The sequence below is a fragment of the Eleginops maclovinus genome, chromosome 16 (assembly GCF_036324505.1).
Source record: "Eleginops maclovinus isolate JMC-PN-2008 ecotype Puerto Natales chromosome 16, JC_Emac_rtc_rv5, whole genome shotgun sequence".
In the NCBI taxonomy this organism is placed as follows: domain Eukaryota; kingdom Metazoa; phylum Chordata; class Actinopteri; order Perciformes; family Eleginopidae; genus Eleginops; species Eleginops maclovinus.
In genome coordinates, this window is record NC_086364.1 from 22841541 (window position 1) to 22862841 (window position 21301).

General features: G+C 42.2%; 1 protein-coding gene across 1 annotated transcript in view; it reads left to right on the forward strand.

Moving 5' to 3' along the window:
• usp43b (ubiquitin specific peptidase 43b) overlaps window positions 1-21301 on the forward strand; it is a 63608-nt gene that overhangs the window by 3768 nt on the left and 38539 nt on the right. Inside the window, 1 exon segment of the mRNA XM_063902965.1 lies at window positions 5551-5700. Within this exon segment, the coding sequence (XP_063759035.1) occupies window positions 5551-5700 (150 nt within the window).

Here is a 21301-nt window from a genome sequence, read left to right on the forward strand (position 1 = left end):
TTACATTTTTAAAGCTGCTTCACAAGTTTTCCATGTAACCGCGCTAAGGACACACTGCTCGACTGTGAACTGCATGGATAATCATTAAAAAATCAACACGGAGATGGCAAATATTGACACATTCCTGTGAGCAAGACCTACTGTCGTCACAACACACATTTAGCTTCCTAAACAGGCCGTCAGTGACCGGTGGAGGGAGGAGGACATTCCTGCTCAGCTCACCCTCACTCCCTAACTCTCTCAGGCCTCTTGTATGTTATGGAAACCGAGAAATGTGCTGTTGAGTAACTGTTTGAGTTCAACATTTGACCCTGAGTCGGCCTCTCTGTGCAAACACCACCCTGCAGGGGGGGAGGGTGCAGAAAATACACAGGAACTGTCCAGATCAAAAGCACAAATCTGCTCCCAGGTGGAAGAAACTCAAAACCTTCACTTCATGTCTCTGTGAGGGTGGAGGCTCAGGACAAATATAGGTGCAGGGAAGACATATTTTTGTAGATAAACCCTAACGGTAAGCTATAAAGGAACTACAGCACGGTCACATGACTTCACGTCTCCACCGCTAAGCTAAAGGAGGCTAATGTTGGGCTATAAAGGAACTACAGCACGGTCACATGACTTCACGTCTCCACCGCTAAGCTAAAGGAGGCTAATGTTGGGCTATAAAGGAACTACAGCATGGTCACATGACTTCACGTCTCCACCGCTAAGCTAAAGGAGGCTAATGTTGGGCTATAAAGGAACTACAGCGCGGTCACATGACTTCACGTCTCCACCACTAAGCTAAAGGAGGCTAATGTTGGGCTATAAAGGAACTACAGCGCGGTCACATGACTTCACGTCTCCACCACTAAGCTAAAGGAGGCTAATGTTGGGCTATAAAGGAACTACAGCACGGTCACATGACTTCACGTCTCCACCGCTAAGCTAAAGGTGGCTAATGTTAGGCTTGATGGCGCTTAGTCGTCTCATTTAGACACAAAGGAGCACAGAGATACCAAATATTTTAGCAACCTTGAAGAACTTTTGATCAAAGAGAAGTGTGGTCTACACGAACAGAATTTAAAAAAGTGCAGCAGAGTGAACATCCCTTTGGCAGGTTAATTGTCAGAAAAGTGTTTCATCATTTCTTATCAGAGTTCAGGCGATGTGGCTTTAGGTAAACCTTTTTAATCTGGCTGCTTTAACTGAGTCCTTCTGACAAACACCTGACTTCTGCAAAGACTCAAACAATAGATTCATTTAACATTTAAATAAAGACTGATCTGTTTGCATGGTTGTTATACCTGGAGTTCCCTAACAGGAAGCACACTCTGCCTCCCAAACACAGGCCTTGGAGCGATCTGATTATTGTATAATGCCTCCCTGCTCTGTTATTACTCAACAGGCAATTTCAGAAGGCCTAAGCTGCTTGAACCCTGGACCTCCTACAATCACAAACCACAGCCTGAGAGACGCCGCGATGTGTGTGTTTGTTTGTGTGTGCTTTAACACAGCGAACATCTAATCACACACAAGGGAAGGCTGTTTAGTATTTTTACTTTGAATCTATCGTTTAATCTTGGCAAGATGTTTCCACGCTGTTCCCTGGGATCGGTGTCCCGGAAAACATTTGATATCTGAGTCTCATGAGATGAGAGGAAAGTGTGGAATTCGAGGAATTGTGGTGGAGAGGGGAGAGAAAGATAATCGGTGTTAAATCTGAGAGACTGGGTCCCTCATTTAAATATATATAAGTGTGAGGAAAAGACATTGAAGTGCATTTTAGAGTGGTGCAGTGATGACGTTTCTGCTTGTAACCAAAAAGACAGTCATAGTCGATAGACTGCCAGACGAGGGAACAGGAAGTGCCAAAAGTACTGACTCTTTATGACGCTGCACCAGTTGAATGCTACGGGTTAATGGGGAACAGACACTCAGAGAAATTTGTGCAACGGCGCCATGCACTTCTCGCTTGTTGTTGTGGCTAAATGAGCTAAATTTAGTAGCATTCTGATAATATATCAGAGTAATAATAATGCATTTTATTGATATGCTTTTCTGGAAACTCAAAGACATTTTACAGAATACAAATTCATAAGAACATAATTAAAACAACTCACGTAAAACAGATAAAACACAGCATTAATTACAGATTAAAAGCAGTTCTGAAATGGGCGGTCAGGGATGTGTTTGTGCAGCAAGTGAGAAGGCTTTGTCCCCCCCGGGGTTCGATGCTTGGTCATGTAAGGAAATTACAGGAGGTTGGTGTCTGAGGAGCGGGGGCTGAGGGAAGGAGGGTGGTATTGGAGCAGGTCTGTGAGGTAGGAGTGGGCCTGGTGATGGAGGGGGCCTGGTGATGGAGGGGGCCTGGTAATGGAGGGGGCCTGGTAATGGAGGGGGCCTGGTGATGGAGGGGGCCTGGTAATGGAGGGGGCCTGGTAATGGAGGGGGCCTGGTGATGGAGGGCTTTGTATAGGTGAGGAGAAGGCTCTTGAAATGGATGTGTTTGGGGGACGGGGAGCCAGTTGAGGTTCTGCAGAACAGGGGGGACGTGGTCACGGGGAGACGGCCAATCATCATGTAAATAAGTATCCTAAAGAAAAGCAGGTACAGGTTAAACATCCTTACATGCTGCATTGGTTTTTGGTCTTCAGTTTGCTGTAAGATAAATGTCCCCCTTAATTGAAGATACTGAACATTCATTCCATCCCTTTTTTTGCATAGCTAGCCAATCAGTGTGATCTGAGCAATTAGCTTGGTCCAGAATAAAGAAAATGGAGGCAAACTAAACGTAACTGTGGGCTAACAGTAATGAAATGTGTGTGAAAATAAAGACTTAACCAATGGATAAACAGTTCCAAATGTAACATATCGAGCATTTCCAGCTAACCATTTAAACATTGAAAGGTTAGCTAACATGTTGGATAATGGGTTTACAAACAGCTATAGTACACAGTTCATACAGTTATCTAAAATAATGGACATCTTTGCTATAAAGTAATGGATAAACAGTTGAATTGATGTAGAGAAAAGACAGAGTGTTTTCTGAGGGTGTCCCTATCTTCTCGTTGGATGATTACCCACATTACAGACCGGCCGGTGGTCATTATGTCACAGAGAGCAATACAAAAACACGGCATTTCCCACAACCTCAATTATCTCACCGAGACAATTGCCACCTTCAAAAAGGCTGGAGGTAATTACTGTTATTACTCTGCTGCACAACACGGTCAGGTTGGTGTGTGTGTGGCCGTGTTTGCGCTCTGCAGTCCTGCTCCGAGTGTTTCACAGGATCAAGAACTGAATAAACTGCAAACTAAAATACTCAATCTGTGTGAAAATACACATTTAGGGTTGTAAATATTTCAAAAAGGATTGCAACGAATCTGTGTTGGATTGCAACTCTCATCACTATTTTACTTCTATGAGAAAAATAAAGTGTCTTTGAAGATCAGAAAAGTAGATTAGAGAAACGTTTTGCACTTGTCAGAAGCCACACATCAGAAACTACTTTAAAGACCTGCCTCTGTCTCCATTGAAGGCCCTCATTTAAAATGATTTGAAAGAATAGCTGACGTTACCATCTTGTATTCAAACAACTGCACTGCAACCACTTCGAGCTGGTTGTTAGTGATGATGGAACAACATTTTTTCCAATGCACGTAAAAGCTAAAGGTGGCTAATGTTACACCATAAAGGAACTACAGCACGGTCACATGGCTTCACGTCACCACCGCTAAGCTAAAGGAGGCTAATGTTGGGCTATAAAGGAACTACAGCACGGTCACATGACTTCACGTCACCACCACTAAGCTAAAGGTGGCTAATGTTGGGCTATAAAGGAACTACAGCACGGTCACATGGTTTCACGTCACCACCGCTAAGCTAAAGGAGGCTAATGTTGGGCTATAAAGGAACTACAGCACGGTCACATGACTTCACGTCTCCACCGCTAAGCTAAAGGAGGCTAATGTTGGGCTATAAAGGAACTACAGCACGGTCACATGACTTCACGTCACCACCGCTAAGCTAAAGGCGGCTAATGTTGGGCTATAAAGGAAGTACAGCACGGTCACATGACTTTTGAAAAACTTAGTGAATCTTCATCTGGGCATCTCTCCTGGTTGTTAAACAGCTCACAGCGTTCACTTCAGCTTCTCTTCCCATGTTTTTCAGAGTCCTCTTCAGTGACAGACCTCTAGCTCCACCATCAGTCATGCTGCATCACGTTATGGTGTAACCGCTATAAGAGGCATATCACATATTAGTGGATTATGAAGCGATGATTACAGTCTGCTGCTATAATCTCTCATCATGCAGCTAATTCCTGCCTAATAGAGTCGTGTGCCTTTCACGTCGGAAGCCACATTATACTGTGTGTGGGAGCTGAAGCAGTCTTCAACCTACTTTTAAAGAAGAGAGTCATCCACAGCTCTTTCTGATGTTGAATTTCTCTTGAATTTAGAGAAGAAAGGGATTAAAAGCAGCACATTTTGACAGTCTTTCACATTTTCATAGGCGTCATTTATGCTAGGGACGCTGGGACCACCAGTTTTAAAAGTACTATTAGTTTAAAATGTTGCTTGCACAAAGAAGCGGTATGAATAAGAACAGTTTGAGAAAGAAAAGCAGAAGAGGTTGTGATCTGTCTTAGTGCACTGGAAAAAATGCTGCTCCAAAAACAGGTAAAAGAATAATTAAAACAAAGTGTTTTCACTCGTAATAAGTAAATATCTGCCCAAAGATCAAGTGAAAGGATGCTTGGTAAGATGTCTTAAAATAAAATGGGATATTTAGATGAATTAGATCTTGTAATGAAATTATTTTGAGCAGTTTTTTTTACCAGGATCAGGAAATGTTGTGATACAAAATGAGCCAGAAACGCTCAGAAGTTTTCTGTTTTGACGATTTAAATAAGATGATCCATCTTGTTCAAATACCACAGCAGCTTGAATCCCTTGTGACGTGTCTGAGATCAAAACAAGCTGACTTATCAAGATGATGGATTGTTTAAAAACAGGACCCTATATCTCACTGCATTGTTTCTTCTTAAGCTATTAGGTGTTACATCAAGTGTTAAGACATATTCTGACTTAAATTAGCCGGATTTCAAGTGTTTGCCGTGTGTTTTCACTTCCTGTCACTGTGTTTTCCCGCCTTCTTGATTATCTGATTCCTTTCACCTGCTGTCCTCTACACCTGTATCCTTCCCTTGTGATCAGCTCTGCTTGTTTTTAATCTATGGTGGTCTGTTAGTGTTTGTCAGATCCTTTTACGTCCTTTCTTTTGCACATTTGTTTCTAGCCCTGCCTGGGTGACCTGCTCTTAAAGATGTTTCCTGTAAGAATTAGCTTGGTCCTGCATTTGCCTCCACCCTGCTCAACTTCCATGACATTAAAGTTAACTCAAGAGGCACAGTATGAGCAGGCTTTAATTCTAACACGCTACCACATTGTAAAAGCCAATTAAAGCTCCACGGTGTAGAAAAGATTGGGACTATCCGGAGAGGATAATTATATTCATGGATTCCAGAAGGTCTTACTGTGTCTCCTCTCTCCTCCTCCCCAGACCATAGTGTCCAAGTACGGCTCCCAGTTCCGTGGAAACTCCCAACATGACGCGCTGGAGTTCCTGCTGTGGCTGCTGGACCGCGTGCATGAAGACGTCAACATGGCCTCCCACAACAACAACAACAAGAAGACCAAAGCTCCAGGAAAGGTAAGAATCAAGACCCCTCTGTGTCCTTGTACAGATAACGTGATGATTCTCATTGGACAGGAAACATGTCGCCCTATTCATTATAAAAGTTCACACTGCATCCTTAATTGATGCATAACTAATGCATTCATTAATGGAATCCCCCCCCCCCCAGTGCTCCATATCACTATTGATTTCCATGTAGAGAGGTTCAGGAATGAGTCCTTAAACCTGGAAATGACTATCTATCAAACCAGCTAGCTAATGTTTGTAACCAATTTAACAAGCTTCCAGAAATAGTGAGCAGTATTAGCCTCCAGTGGGTTCCTTTTGAACCTAGAGTGGTGCAGGAATGAGTCCTCAGACCTAGAAATTAGCCGGCATTTCATCACTGCCTCTCCGCTGGTCTGGAGGTCAATGGTTTCTGAATGTGTTTTTGATTGTTAGCTTGAAATAAGCTAACTAGCTAGCTATGAAGCTACGGAATCCTTCCTTACTCATCAGGACGTCCAGAAGTAGTTTGATAATTCCCCAGAATTCTGCAGGTGCTGAAACTCCTCGATTTAAACTTTGAACTCCTCTGCTCATTCAAGCAGAATAATCATATATTATTTAAATCACGTTTTTACTTTTGAAGTAGAAATCCTTTCTCTTTTTTTTTGCAGTATTAGCGGGGTTAAAACCAGTGGTATCATTTATTAGAGGCACAACACTGCTGCTGTTGAGTCATTGCTTAAACCCAGTGTTTCCCGAGGCAGAGACTGCAGTGAGTTACTCTGTTGATTCATCATTACATCAGGAGATATCCAGATCAGGAAGAGTTACGATCCCAAGGCTATACATTGAGTAATGTAATATATAACACCTCCTTTCGTAGGAAATCTTTATGTCATACATGCAACCTTGTACTGACATTTTGTACCGTGTTTATTTGTTCTTATGCATCCAAACGCACCGCAATGCAATGCCAGCAAGGCATATCAATATAAAGCCAAGGTCCTATTGAAGGTTGTAGTCTTTTGAGCTCCTTTCCTCTGGCATTTGCCCTATTTTTTAAATGCAGATGATATTCAATACTTCCATTAGCCTGTGAGAAAGTGAGGCAGTGAGACAAATGGAATAGGGATGGAGAGAGCTACCTAGTAAGCATTACAAGGGTCTCCATTGACAAAATCCAATGGGATTTCTGGCTAATATTGAGCTATAAAGGAACTACAGCACGGTCACATGACTTCACGTCACCACCGCTAAGCTAAAGACGGCTAATGTTGGGCTGTAAAGGAACTACAGCACGGTCACATGACTTCAAGTCTCCACCGCTAAGCTAAAGGCGGCTAATGTTGGGCTGTAAAGGAACTACAGCACGGTCACATGACTTCACGTCACCACCGCTAAGCTAAAGGAGGCTAATGTTGGGCTATAAAGGAACTACAGCACGGTCACATGACTTCACGTCACCACCGCTAAGCTAAAGACGGCTAATGTTGGGCTGTAAAGGAACTACAGCACGGTCACATGACTTCAAGTCTCCACCGCTAAGCTAAAGGCGGCTAATGTTGGGCTATAAAGGAACTACAGCACGGTCACATTACTTCACGTCACCACCGCTAAGCTAAAGGAGGCTAATGTTGGGCTATAAAGGAACTACAGCACGGTCACATGACTTCAAGTCTCCACCGCTAAGCTAAAGGTGGCTAATGTTGGGCTATAAAGGAACTACAGCACGGTCACATGACTTCAGGTCTCCACTGCTAAGCTAAAGGCGGCTAATGTTGGACGTGATGGCATTTAGTCGTCTTATTTTGACACTTGTAAGCAAAACACTGCTACAACATAAAGGATATTGTTATCGCTTCAGCTCCCATGTTCTTGTGAGCAGGCAGAGTCGCCCTTTAGTTCAGGATATAAGTGAGGTATAACAGTGGGGGGTCTGGATAGTCTCATTGGACCTGCAGTGGACATGACAGGCTAGGACTGTAAAGCTACTGATAAGGTCTGCCATGATGAGTCGGCAGCACCCTGAGGAAAAGGTCGCCGCACCTCGTTAACACCCAGCGAGCCGCCGAGGTGTGGAGGACATAAACCTGTGAAGAAAAAATTGACTTAACCCAGGGTCCTACTATGTGAGGGTGTCAGCGCCATAAGGCTTTGATGGTCTGCTTTGGTGACAATATGTCAGATGTTGTAGCTTCATCTTAGATCTGTTTGCAGCTGTGTGTTATGCAACTGGATGATGATTGGTATTTTCAAAAATAAACCATGCATTTGGATTATTTTAAAAATGGAAAGAACTGTAAGGATGACCACCAGTTACGGGCATTGGCTGCAGCGATGGGAAATGCTGAATTCTAAAGCAAATCTCTTAATTTATCATCGGTCTTCGTTCCAATATTCCTTGTAGGCAAAATCGTTTTGTTGTAGCCAAAACATGAGCTTGCAGAAACAGGCAAAGTCTGTCGTCTTTGTGAAAGTTTGAGCAATCATAAGTGTATTCATTAAGCAGATCAAATCTTTCTTAACCTGTCTGTAAAAAGATGGAGGTGTCAAGAAAAAGGAAGTTCAAGAAAGTAAAACGTTTTTAATTGATGGTGAAAAAAGTCACATGTTTTCGTTTGAAGGACAATATTAGAAAAGTAATCTTATGCTAACTAAGTATATCTTGATTAGTGATATTAAAATATTGTTCTCCTTAAATTGAGTCAGATTTAACATGCTACAACAAGGGTTTGCACAAATCTGAGTCAGATAAACTTGTACTGTTATTTAAGGAGTTTAACCCCTTCTCAGTTTATGTTATGAAATGAAACCAATTCAACGTTTGTTCATATGTGTGTTCACAGTCAATGAGAGCTTCCTCTTCACGTATCCGATACTTCCTGCGCACGGTTTTTGCCTCCTGTGTAAATTGTCTTGTTCATCTTTGTGCCATTTTGTTTCACTGTGAAAAAAACCTCTGACGTTTTTAATTAGAGCTCATTTCAGAACAATGGGCTGCTGTAATGGAATATTCTGCATATGAATACATGGAGAGCAGGCTGAGAGCATGGCCTGGGTCCAGAGCAGAACATCTCCTGTGACAGTTGTCTCTTATGTTTGTCCAGGCCCGCCGCCGTCAGCCGGAGTTGGCTCTTTGCTCACAGCGAGGCGGTCACGGCTGTCGGGGTTTTTATCAGTGAGGAAACATGCGGACAGATAGGACTCGGTATCAGGACCGTGGAGGGAAAATATTCCAGTGCTTCCGTCTCACCGTAAATCAGAGTGGGCCTTATTCTCTGCTTCAAGGAGGGAACTTTGAGATTTGAGACCATTGACGTGCACCAAAACATGTAGAACACTACAGGAATGGAAAAAAAGCATCTCACAGAGGAGTGTCTCTCACTCTCACACACACACACACACACACACACACACACACACACACACACACACACACACACACACACACACACACACACACACACACACACACACACACACACACACACACACACACACACACACACACACAGTCATGGTGTTTCATGTGTTTTTTCTGCACTATGTCTTTATAATGAACTAAAATGTTGAACTCTTGAGCTCTGTCGTTGTCTCCTTTATCCCCGGTAAATATCCACCTCTTATTAAATAACCCCCCCCACCTCTTCACAATAATATAGGTCCACCACTGGCTTCATGTCTTTAGGGGCTCTCACATGATGTGGAGTACAGTAAAGCTGTGGTATGCAGGCTGCTATCTGTGCTCCTCCTACAGAGAGGCTTCGTGCGGGGCAGCGAGGGAAAATATTGATGTTTTATTACCCACAAAATGTGTGCCATTCAACGAGTCCAGGAAAAGTGTCAATGTCCCGGACAAACGGGAGAAAACAATGTCAAATATCATCCGGTTAGAGTCCGCTAAATACCAGAAACACTTCCCAGCTCCTGCAGGATCTTTCCAGGTGTTTGTTTGTTGGTTCACCTCTGTGTTAATCCTCTGCTGGTGCTGTGGTGTTTTCAGAGTCATCCGGGGTCACAGCGAGGACTCGGACCCGTTTAAAGTCCTCTCACGTCTCCATTCATAGACGAGGAGTCTCTGTCCTTTCCTGCTGCCGACTCTGAGCCTGTGGAGATTTGCTAATGTTTATAAGCAGGTGCTGCTAGTGGTGGAATCTAAAGTATATTAACTCAAGCACTGTATCATTTTGAGGTGCTTCACTTGACTGTTCCCATTTCCTGCTGCTGTATACTTTTAATAGACCACATTTTGGAAGCTAATATTGTCATCACACACTGCATTTAGTTTAGTCTGCAAATCCAGATTACTGATAGGAAATAAAATAAGGTCATTCATTTTGATATACAGTACCGGGAGTAAAACCAGAAGCTAATCAGCTGTACTTAGCTCAAAACCTAGCAGTATATAAAGTAAATAAATGAGATAGAATATAACAAACAAGAGCCCTAAAAAATCTACTAAAATCCTGACACTCCTGTCAAACAAAATCTACTGTTGCAGAACTTTGAGGCCCTCAAAAACTCAATTAATTTCGGTAAAACAAATATGTCTTTTATTATTATTGTTAATATTAATAATAATATAGTATAATAATTTGAGGGAGTTCAATAGGTCCTTTGCTCTGACTTTATTCAAGCCCTAAATATAACGTATTCTTTTGGATGCATAAGTATATTTGGATACAAACACTTTTGTACTTTGACATAATTAGGATTTTGCATGCAAGACTTGTATTTGTACCAGAGCGTTTTGACAATTTACTGCCACTTTGACTTAAGGATCTTCTTCCACTACCGCTAGCAGACATACATTACACACAGGGTAACATTTACCTCGCCTCCCCACGGCTTTGACTTATGTGACCGCATTCTTTCTTGGTTTGTTGATTGTTTATTGCTCAGGAAACAGAGTGTGGAGCTCTCTCTCTCTCTCTCTCCCTCTCTGTTGTATGAATGTGGCTCTTTGTGCGCTGCAGGAAGAAAGAGACACTTGTTGTGTACAGAGAGAGAGAGAGAGAGGTGAGGCTGAGTTTCTCTGCAACAGGGTGGCGATGGGAGGGCAAACATAAAGCAGTACTGACAGCCAGAGAGATGGGGAAACAGAGAGAGAAATTAACCGTGAACACACAGCTCGGATAACAAGTCATTTCGGGTGACGCAGGAAAAAATAGGAGATAAAAGACTAAGCGTAACAAATAGCAAATGTAGCCCCGCTCTGAACTGCACTTAATGTGTTGTTATCATGAAAAATGCATGGGAAAGTTTCCGCCTCGGCTTTGTTGTTTACACAAGTGGCTGGAAAAACGTAGGAAAGCCTCACCTGAATTACTTAGTCCGAAGAAAATGATGCTGTATTTAAATTAGGATTATTTTCGGTGTTGAAATGGGTTCAGAAGATTGGTTTTGCTGCCCGTAATCACTGCAAAGTCCATGCAGGTTAAGCATTCAAGCAATGAATAATATAACATGAACAACAGGATAATGCTTCGGCACTTTTAGGCTTTCCTGGAGGAATAAAACCAGATGAGGCTGAACATTGACGACAGATCTAGCACTTAGAAGGTCTGATATGTATTGAACATAAATTAGGTTAAACTAACCTCCCATACCGTATCTACATGCACTGTTTGTTGGCTGCGTCTGATGTTGGTCCAATCACACAACAGCACATGCTCTGACTGGACTGATTCCTCCCTCCATTTACCACCTCTTAATTGGAGTTTCACCAAAAGGAGGAGGGATGATGGCTCTTTGTTTTCTCTTGTTGGACAGTACTGCTTGTCTTCACATTAGTAACATGTCCTCTCATGCCTTTTCTCAATTCGACATATCCCTTAGCACACTGCCATGTCGTACACTTTGAAAGCTGTTCTCCTCTGCCATGCTGTTTCTGAATGTAACCCTTTAATGTTGTACACTAAATACTTGCTTACTGTGTGAGTTTGACCGTGAAGTATTGCATCACACAAGGCTACTAGCGAGCTAACAGTCTGCAATAACTTCTTACCGCAATTGATTGTTGCTAGCTAGCGGCTAATGCTATTGAACGGCACTGCATGTCTTGACATCAGCATAACATGTTGTCCACTGTCGTGCTGTTTCTGAACTCTATATGTCCCCAAACACTGTAAACACTTGCTTAGTATGTGAATTCTGACCATGAAGTTTTGTATCAACTCTCTCTCGGCTGCTGTGCCCGTGCCAATAGCCGCTGTTAGCTAGTTAGCAACATTATCTTCCCAAGTTGCATCATCACAGACTGTTCTACTGCCCAGTGAAATGAACAGAGGCCTCTTTTCGACAACAGTACAGTGTGATGTTTAATAAATAGTTAAGAGGAACACATGTAGACCTATAACCTTTATTCGTAAAGTGCTACAGCAACAGCAATTGTCTGTAACGTAGCCAAGATGGTGGTTATACACTTGTACTCGAAACACTAAATATAAATTGTAGATTGAGACACAGAATCTGACTTGCTGCTTCTGGCCGGCAGAGAATGAGCTAACTTGTTCTGTTAGCATGAGCCTCTTTAGGTTATTCCCAATGGTAGCTGTCAGATAACAAGTTGTGTCTTTATTACTTCATGTAGGAGTCACAACTGCTTACTCATACAAGGGAGTTGGCTAGCTCTCAGAGCTGCCACTCATTACTTGACAGAGATTGATAAGCCTCCTCCTCGTCCTCCTACGCATTAGCAGCGCAACAATCACAATGCGCCTTCTTTATCAGTTCTGCTCTCCTTCTCCTCCCCTGTCTGGAGATTTGATCTGTACTATGTGGGTGGTTGTGCACTTAAATTAGACACAAATCCAGACAGTGACCCAGACACCGTACCGAGGTTTCAGACATTTCTTTTCACTCCTTTAGTGGTACATGCCCCATAAATGCAATGCTCACTGTGCGGTCAGGACTGCTCAGGATGGGAATGGCTCTGTTTTGATTCTTCTTGTATGTTTTCTGCTGTGTGTGTGTGTGTGTGTGTGTGTGTGTGTGTGTGTGTGTGTGTGTGTGTGTGTGTGTGTGTGTGTGTGTGTGTGTGTGTGTGTGTGTGTGTGTGTGTGTGTGTGTGTGTGTGTGTGTGTGTGTGTGTGTGTGTGTGTGTGTGTGTGTGTGTGTTTCCTCTCCGTTCTGCCTTTGATTCTGGCTGCCATGACAAGCTGAAATGGTTTCCTGTGGCTCGGAGCCAGCCAGCTGGATAAGCAGCGAGGGCAGGGTCTGAATATGTCCACTTTGTGTTTGAGGTCGTCTTTAACCTCCGACCCAGATCAGCGCTCTGTGGCTAATGGCCCTCAGAGTTGTCTGTGTGTGGACCATAGTCTGTAAGAAGTGGATGTAATCATTTTGACGTCATCCGTTGGCTGGTGGATTAGTGTTTTGAAGAGCAAGTTTGGGATTCGTCTTGGTTTTAAGAAACCAAATGCGGCACGAGAAAACAAAGAAGACGTTTAAGGAGACCAACACATGTTCTTTCATGAACTGAGAAAACTCTGTAACAGGGAGAAGTTTAATTTCCAAACACCAATGCCACCAGTCAATCACAACATAGCCACGCCCTGAAGGATACCCTGCTTTATTGCATACTCTAAATCTCTAAGTCATTTAATACCCTTCATTCTGTATTCAATAGGACTGCTGAGTTTCAGAGGTTGTGTTTGTTATATGCACAAAAGGCTCCTCCGACAATATACTTCAGACCTAAACGGAAAAGACATAAAGTGGAGTGAAAGTAATGCAAGAAAGAAGAAATGAAGACACTGTGGGATATTAAAAAGCCATTTTCCAGACCCAGAACTTGCAGCACGGTGTAGATTAAGTCCCTAAATTAACTTAACTTGGGTATTTAAATGAATCCTTCTGTCTGGCCTGTAAGTTAGATTCGAGGTCGCTTCCTGAAACAAAGGAGCTGTTCTTTAAAATTCTTCTGCAGAAAAATCCGGTAGCCCTGAAGTTTACCTTCTTTTAGCACCTGTTATTAGGAGAGGGTAATGTATATCTGAACACTGCGCTGTATTGAAGCATTTGAGACGCAATAAGAGTTATAAAAATACATCAGACGTGCAAGAGAGAAGACCTGCTGGACATTAAAAAGCCACTTCCCCCTCGTTTCCTCTTGTTTTAGAAACAGTTTGAGTCTAAAATGAACTTAATCTGTTCCTCTAAATGAGTATTTGTGAAGCGTGGAAGTGAAAATCGAAGCCGCTTCCTGAAACACAGAGTTGGTTTCGTTGACTTCTGTTCGCTCGCTGTGGCACAGACACAATTAAGCTGCATGTATTTCCTTAAAAACAGTTCTTTATTCCTGATTTGATGCACTGTTTTGTCTGGAGCAGTCGGAGTCTATGTACTGCACTCTTTCTCTGCAGGGAGCCCTGCCCAAAAATCACTTGAAATAAAAGTATGATTTGCATTCTGGGATTCTTTCTCAGAGAGGCTACACGGGTCTAAATGCTTCACGAGTTAAATATCCGACAGTTAAAAGTTTAACAGCAAAAAGCTTCTGAAAAGTCATTCATGGATTGGTCTTCAAACGTGCTTTGCCTGAGGAGAAGAACAAAGCGTCTTGTTTTGCAGAGATATAGAGTTAAAGCAGCCTGATTTGTAATTTGATCAAGAGAATGCCCTCACACACACACATTATTCCCCACCCTGCTGGGCCTGATTGGCAGACGGCACCGACCCAAAACAAATTAAGTGATTCACATTTGCTGAGTGGAGGCTTTCCAGAGACTCAATTGCCTGAAACCCGGCGGACGGGAATGATTTAAACAGTCGTTGATAGGAATGATTTAAGCGAGGACGCCTATCAGTCACACCCGGTCCACTTTTAATGTGTTATCTCGAGGTAAATTGAATCTGCCTGTGAGAATTAATGGGTTTTTTAAAAAGCAATAATTATCACTCAGCAAATGCCCGTTGAGAGACAGAGATTGCATCAAAAACCAAAGAAATTAAAGTTTGTATTTCTACAATATTACACCGGTTTTTACGGGTTTCATTTAGTTTGTGATGGACTTTAAAACTCTGCCTCTGTAGCCGGTTAAAGAGGCTTCTGTGAGTCTCTGACGTGTTTGTATTTGTGTCACCATAGTCCTAGGTCGAGAAGCAGAGGGAGTAAGTAACCCTGGCATTAGTCAGCGTTTTAGCACTTCTTGGCCCCTCGTCTGGAAGTCAATGGTTTTCTGATTGTGTTTTTGGTTGTTAGCCTGAAATAAGGTCTCAGGTTAACACAAGCTGAAGAGATTTTATTCTACCACATAAAAGTTGATGCTATCACGGTCTGATTGTTGCTCATATTCAACTATAAGGGGTACAATTTGGGTCATTTAAAAAAATGATACCGGAAAGTCACAGTTTTTAATGTAAATCAAGATCTTTCACAGATAAATACTAAAGATTAAGATTACACTTTACTGTCATTGCACAGAGTTGAAGTACTAAGACAACGAAATGTCGCCTAAGGGATTAGCTCCAGAATTTAGGAAATACACTTTTTTTTTGCCATCTTGCTGAAGCTACAGCTAGCAACCACTTAGCTTAGCTTAGCACAAAGTCCGGCAACATCTCTTGTTAACACTTGTTTTAATTCGAACAATCCAAAGTAACAGAATGCTTTAATAACTCAGCTTGATTCCGTGCGAGTGGTGAATGTTGAGCTCCTGGATTCAACACAGCTGGTAAGAAAATAAACTGTTTGATTAAAGATTTCTTTTCATTGTTACTTATCTTATTTGGAGTGATAGGTTGGAGAGATCTGCGTCAGTATAGCTGGTATCGAGGCTAAGAAAAGTTAACTGCTCTTGAATTCAGTGAAGTGTCACTATTATATAACCTGAAATAAGATGAATGCGCCTGAATTAAAGGGGAGGACATTCTACTTTTCAGGGGAAATACTATTTTTTGTGACACAAAATAAAAATTCTGGCTCAAAATGAGTTTCCCAGCTTATTAAAAGATACCAATTATCTATATGTCTTGTTTTACTTAAAGAGATCTTACCAAGTGAATGTTTTCTTGTTCTATTGGCAGATTCGTTTTACTTATTTCAAGCAAAAAGCATTTTGTCCAGTGCAGTCTCTAAGCTCACATGTTGTTGTATCAGAAACACATCGTTCTTATTCTCTCAAATTCAGTGTTGACCCTGATCCATTCTCATCACCATTTCCTATTTGAGACAACCGAGCTGAGAGCTGGAGCCTATCCCAGCATGCATTGGTGCAAAGACAATCCTGAACAAGCTGTAAGACAGCCACTCAATCTCCCAATTTTACCTGTGAGCAATACGAAGCTCTCCAGTGCATTTTTTAGACAGAAACCCAGTCGGGCAAAGAGAGCTCGGCAGGTAATGAAGTTCCAACTGTGGGTAACTAGCCGCCGAGACAGAGAGAGGGTCAGAGAAACCAGCTGACAATGTTATTATGGTTTAAATCTGTGTACTGTGGTGTCTTCCTTTCTGCCGGAGGTCAGATCATTTGGTCGGTTAACAAAGCCTTTCGTCAACGAGACGCCATATTCCTAACTTCAATTGCGTTTGAAAACATGACTCATTCACATCAAAACCCCCTCCAAAAATAGGAAATATTTGCCACTGACTTGTTTCTCTTCCCCACACAGTTGACAGTGCATCAAGACATTTCCGTGCCTCCCTCCTGACCAGCTCCCCATCTTTGCTTCCTCTCGTCTTTGCTCCTGTCACAGTGACTGTCTGATCCATTTTTCTTCCCCCTCTGTGTGTTTCACTGCCTCTGTTCTGTTTCATTAGGGCCCTGCACTCAGGCAAGCAGATAGATAGAGAGAGGTGCAGGATTTGGTCTTAAAAACGTGGAATTTAGTCAGTATTGTAGCACTTTTCTGAGTGGTGTAGTCAAAAGTCAAAATGTGTTCAATGTAGCTGATTTTAAGCCAGGTCACATGTATAAAACACCAGAGATCTTGCTGGCAGCTAAAGGTTCAGTGACCTGCTGCAGAGCCTCTCTACTCTCCGTCCTGTCAGTTTAAACTGAGCAGAAGCTGAACCGGCAAACTATAACTGCTCTGAACGTGCAGCAGTCAGTCAGCTACAACTCTGAGGTCACTTTGAGTCCATGCAACAAGGTCTAGGTGCATTGCATATTCACATTCACAAAAATGCACCCCAAACAGAGGGATCACCCAGGGGAATAACGGACCGAAGGGTCAGAGAGAAAAGCTTCCACCGTCAGTATCATCGGGACTATTTATAGAGGAGGAGGCCGTGCTGAAGGTCCATTATTTATCTGTTTGTCAGCAGTGTGTACTACTCCGACTCACTCAATAACACTCTCTTTTCACTCACTCTACCCCCATCTGACTGTATTGATACTCTCACACACATCCAGAGTGTGTGAAGGAAGGTAGAGTAGCACATGTACTCAAGTACTATACTTTAGTACAATGGTGAAGTACTTTAACTGAGTATGTTCTGCTTTCTGTGTGACACTTCTGACTTTCTCTGAGAGGACTCTTTAAAGTAGAGACTCTACATACTGATATACACCTGAACATCAGCATGAGAGGACTCTTTAAAGTAGAGACACTACATACTGATATACACCTGAACATCAGCAGGAGAGGACTCTTTAAAGTAGAGACACTACATACTGATATACACCTGAACATCAGCAGGAGAGGACTCTTTAAAGTAGAGACTGTACTTACTGATATACACCTGAACATCAGCAGGAGAGGACTCTTTAAAGTAGAGACTCTACATACTGATATACACCTGAACATCAGCAGGAGAGGACTCTTTAAAGTAGAGACGCTACATACTGATATACACCTGAACATCAGCAGGAGAGGACTCTTTAAAGTAGAGACTCTACATACTGATATACACCTGAACATCAGCAGGAGAGGACTCTTTAAAGTAGAGACGCTACATACTGATATACACCTGAACATCAGCAGGAGAGGACTTTTTAAAGTAGAGACTCTACATACTGATATACACCTGAACATCAGCAGGAGAGGACTCTTTAAAGTAGAGACTCTACATACTGATATACACCTGAACATCAGCAGGAGAGGACTCTTTAAAGTAGAGACACTACATACTGATATACACCTGAACATCAGCAGGAGAGGACTCTTTAAAGTAGAGACTCTACATACTGATATACACCTGAACATCAGCAGGAGAGGACTCTTTAAAGTAGAGACACTACATACTGATATACACCTGAACATCAGCAGGAGAGGACTCTTTAAAGTAGAGACTCTACATACTGATATACACCTGAACATCAGCAGGAGAGGACTCTTTAAAGTAGAGACTCTACATACTGATATACACCTGAACATCAGCAGGAGAGGACTGTGTAATTCTCCTCTCTGTTACGATCACTGCAGGATTTAGCTGCTGTTGCGTCCCAATCCATAATGCTTTCTTCGGCTCATGTCCATCCCTGTGTGTTTCCACGGCTTGTTTAAATAATTCACATCAGGGCCATTACTGGGAGAACTCACCCCCCCCACCATTCCCATTTAAAGTCTCCCATCAGACAGGTGTTCTGTAAAGACAGAGGGGCTATGTTTCCTGGATGTCCGCCACAGTGAAGTGCCTGAGTTCCTTTACAGTGGCTCCTCTCACGGAGATGAATTTTTTCGGGGTGAATAATTGAAAGGCTGGGACAGAGTGCGCTGTTAATCTGTGTGTGTGTGTGTGCAGGCTTTTATTCTGAAGTGCAGATGACCGGGAGTCAACAGAGCCGGGTTTAAGAGGGAGTCGGAGCTGAGCTGCTCGTCTGTGTTTGCATCCTCTCTGCTCTCTGTGGATAATGAGAAGATGAAGTGCTGCCAATTCTGTCTTTTGTCTTCTTTAGATGATATTTGACTTATTTTTATCTGGGAAGAAACTCTTCCTTATGTTTAGGAAGAAATGTCGACATGAATAACGTTACTGATATATAAATATGGTTATTTATTTTATTTTTTGGACATATCATTTTTTTAGATTGAATTTCCCCAAAATTATTGACTTTTCACTTTTTAAAAAAAAACTTTTTGGGTTTATATAAATGTTTTATTTGGACTTAAAACAAATGTATTGCACATTTTCTCCTCTCATATTTATATGTTTTAATTTAGTTATTTGATTTTAATTAGTTGTGAATATTTTAATTTTTTAAAATGTGGTCATTTAATTTAATTTAATTTAATTTCATTTAAAACATTTTGAATTTTAAAAGTGGTTAATAATATTTTCATTTGATTCCTTTTTTTTCATTATTGCACATTTGTCTTTCTCATATTTATATATATTATTTATTTTATTTATAGATGGAGCAACTTTCACTGCAACACACCCAGTTTCCCAAATGGCTCAAAATATGTGAAGATGATGGAATTTGTAGGGTTTTATTTCATCGTCTTTACTGAAAATATACGTATTTAGTAACCAATTCATGTTGCTGGTAAAGCTCATGGTAATAGGTGCATTAATGCGGAACAGGATATCAGGATGCATGAGGTGTGGAGGTTTTGTAGGAAAAGATGTGAGTGCGTATAAAAGCAGAGTACTACTGTGTGTGCTTTTCCCATTTTCTCCTCCTCCTCTGTGGTGTCTACCAGTCAGACCTGCTTCTATTTATAGCTTCTCATATCTGTTACCTGCCTGTTTAGTTGCTATTTCTTCTATCAGTTTGAAGTTGCCATATTTTTCTGACAACCAATTTCAAAGATAGCATCTCAATTTCAAACGGACACATGGTAGCTTTGGCGATGGACTTGACACATGTTTTTCCGGGGTCACTTTACAAACCGTCTCTTCACAGCTCACTCCGTGGGATTTCTCTATCTGGTCATGATCACTGTGACAACAGAGGCTTTTATCAGATGTCTGTGTGCATTTCCCACCTTCTCACTGAGCTTAAATGTCCACATCCTCCACAGCCACTGTCAACACACAGCTCACACCTTGCAGTTTTTTCACACGGATTTCTGAGAGGCGATAAGACCGACCGTGTCTGCACTCAGTGGCTTTGTTATCTCTGCATGATGATAGCAAAAGAATCCATTACCAAGTGTGTGCAGGAAAAAAGGGAGGGGGAATTCAGAGCATGATGTCGATGCATTTAGGTAAAAAGGAAGCACTACACTTTGCATGACTTCACCACCAATAAGCTAAAGGTGGCTAATGTTGGGCTATAAAGGAACTACAGCACGGTCACATGACTTCACGTCACCACCGCTAAGCTAAAGGCGGCTAATGTTGGGCTATAAAGGAACTACAGCACGGTCACATGACTTCACGTCTCCACCGCTAAGCTAAAGGCGGCTAATGTTGGGCTATAAAGGAACTACAGCACGGTCACATGACTTCACGTCTCCACCGCTAAGCTAAAGGCGGCTAATGTTGGGCTATAAAAGAACTACAGCACGGTCACATGACTTCACGTCACCACCGCTAAGCTAAAGGTGGCTAATGTTGGGCTATAAAGGAACTACAGCACGGTCACATGACTTCACGTCACCACCGCTAAGCTAAAGGCGGCTAATGTTGGGCTATAAAGGAACTACAGCACGGTCACATGACTTCACGTCACCACCGCTAAGCTAAAGGCGGCTAATGTTGGGCTATAAAGGAACTACAGCACGGTCACATGACTTCACGTCACCACCGCTAAGCTAAAGGAGGCTAATGTTGGGCGTGATGACATTTAGTCATCTCATTCAGATTCTTGTTAGCAACTGCTATTTTTAAATTCACCTGTGGGGTATTTACTCAAATATCTAAACAAGAACACATCAACAAAACATTGACTTCAAGAGAGGCAAACTTAGGTAAAAATGCTAACTCATTTCCCACTTTTAGGACTCATTCCTGCACCACTCTTTTGGACCAAGCATAAGAAAACCCTGAAATCCACGTAAAAAGCAAAGACTGATAGTGGGGGTAGAGATGATTGTTCTTGTCTGTTGAAGCACGCTGCAGCAGGACGGTCAGGTTGCAGTCTCGCGCTCCGTCTCTGCAAAGCTCAAATGCTCTTAGAAGAATAGACTCGGGGTTAGAAATGTCTGTGAACTGAAAACCACCCTGCTCTCCGTCTCTGTCTCACGCTGATTTTCTCAGATGAACCCTCTCTCCTTTTAGAAACTCTAAACCTCGTCTCTGCTCTGCTTGTTAGCGGAGGTCATGCTCTGACTGGCAGCCAGTATGGGACCAGGAGCTGGAAGTCATAAGGGAGGGAAAGCATGTGTCACAGAGAAGAATCGGAAAGTGCTTTTCCAAGTGTGTAAGCACAGCTGAAATGATATGACGACTTAATGCATTCTCAAGTGTCTGACTTGTGCACCGGGCTATTGTGGGGGTGATAGCGTGAGAGCAGAGAAATGCTAACAAGGTGCCATATTATGGCCTTTTAAGCAGAACTACTTGGCGACCGGAATAATGTTTTCCAGGACGTTTTCCACGTCTGATAAGGTGTGAAATGGAGTGGGTACTGTACAGAGATGAACTGATACAGTGTGATTGCTAAATATAACTATTAGCACTCTTGAATGAATTATATAGGTGGACAAAAACACTTATTCACTTCTTATTCACTAATTCTAGATAGAGAGTTCCTTCCTTTAGCTTAGCGGTGGTGACGTGAAGTCATGTGACCGT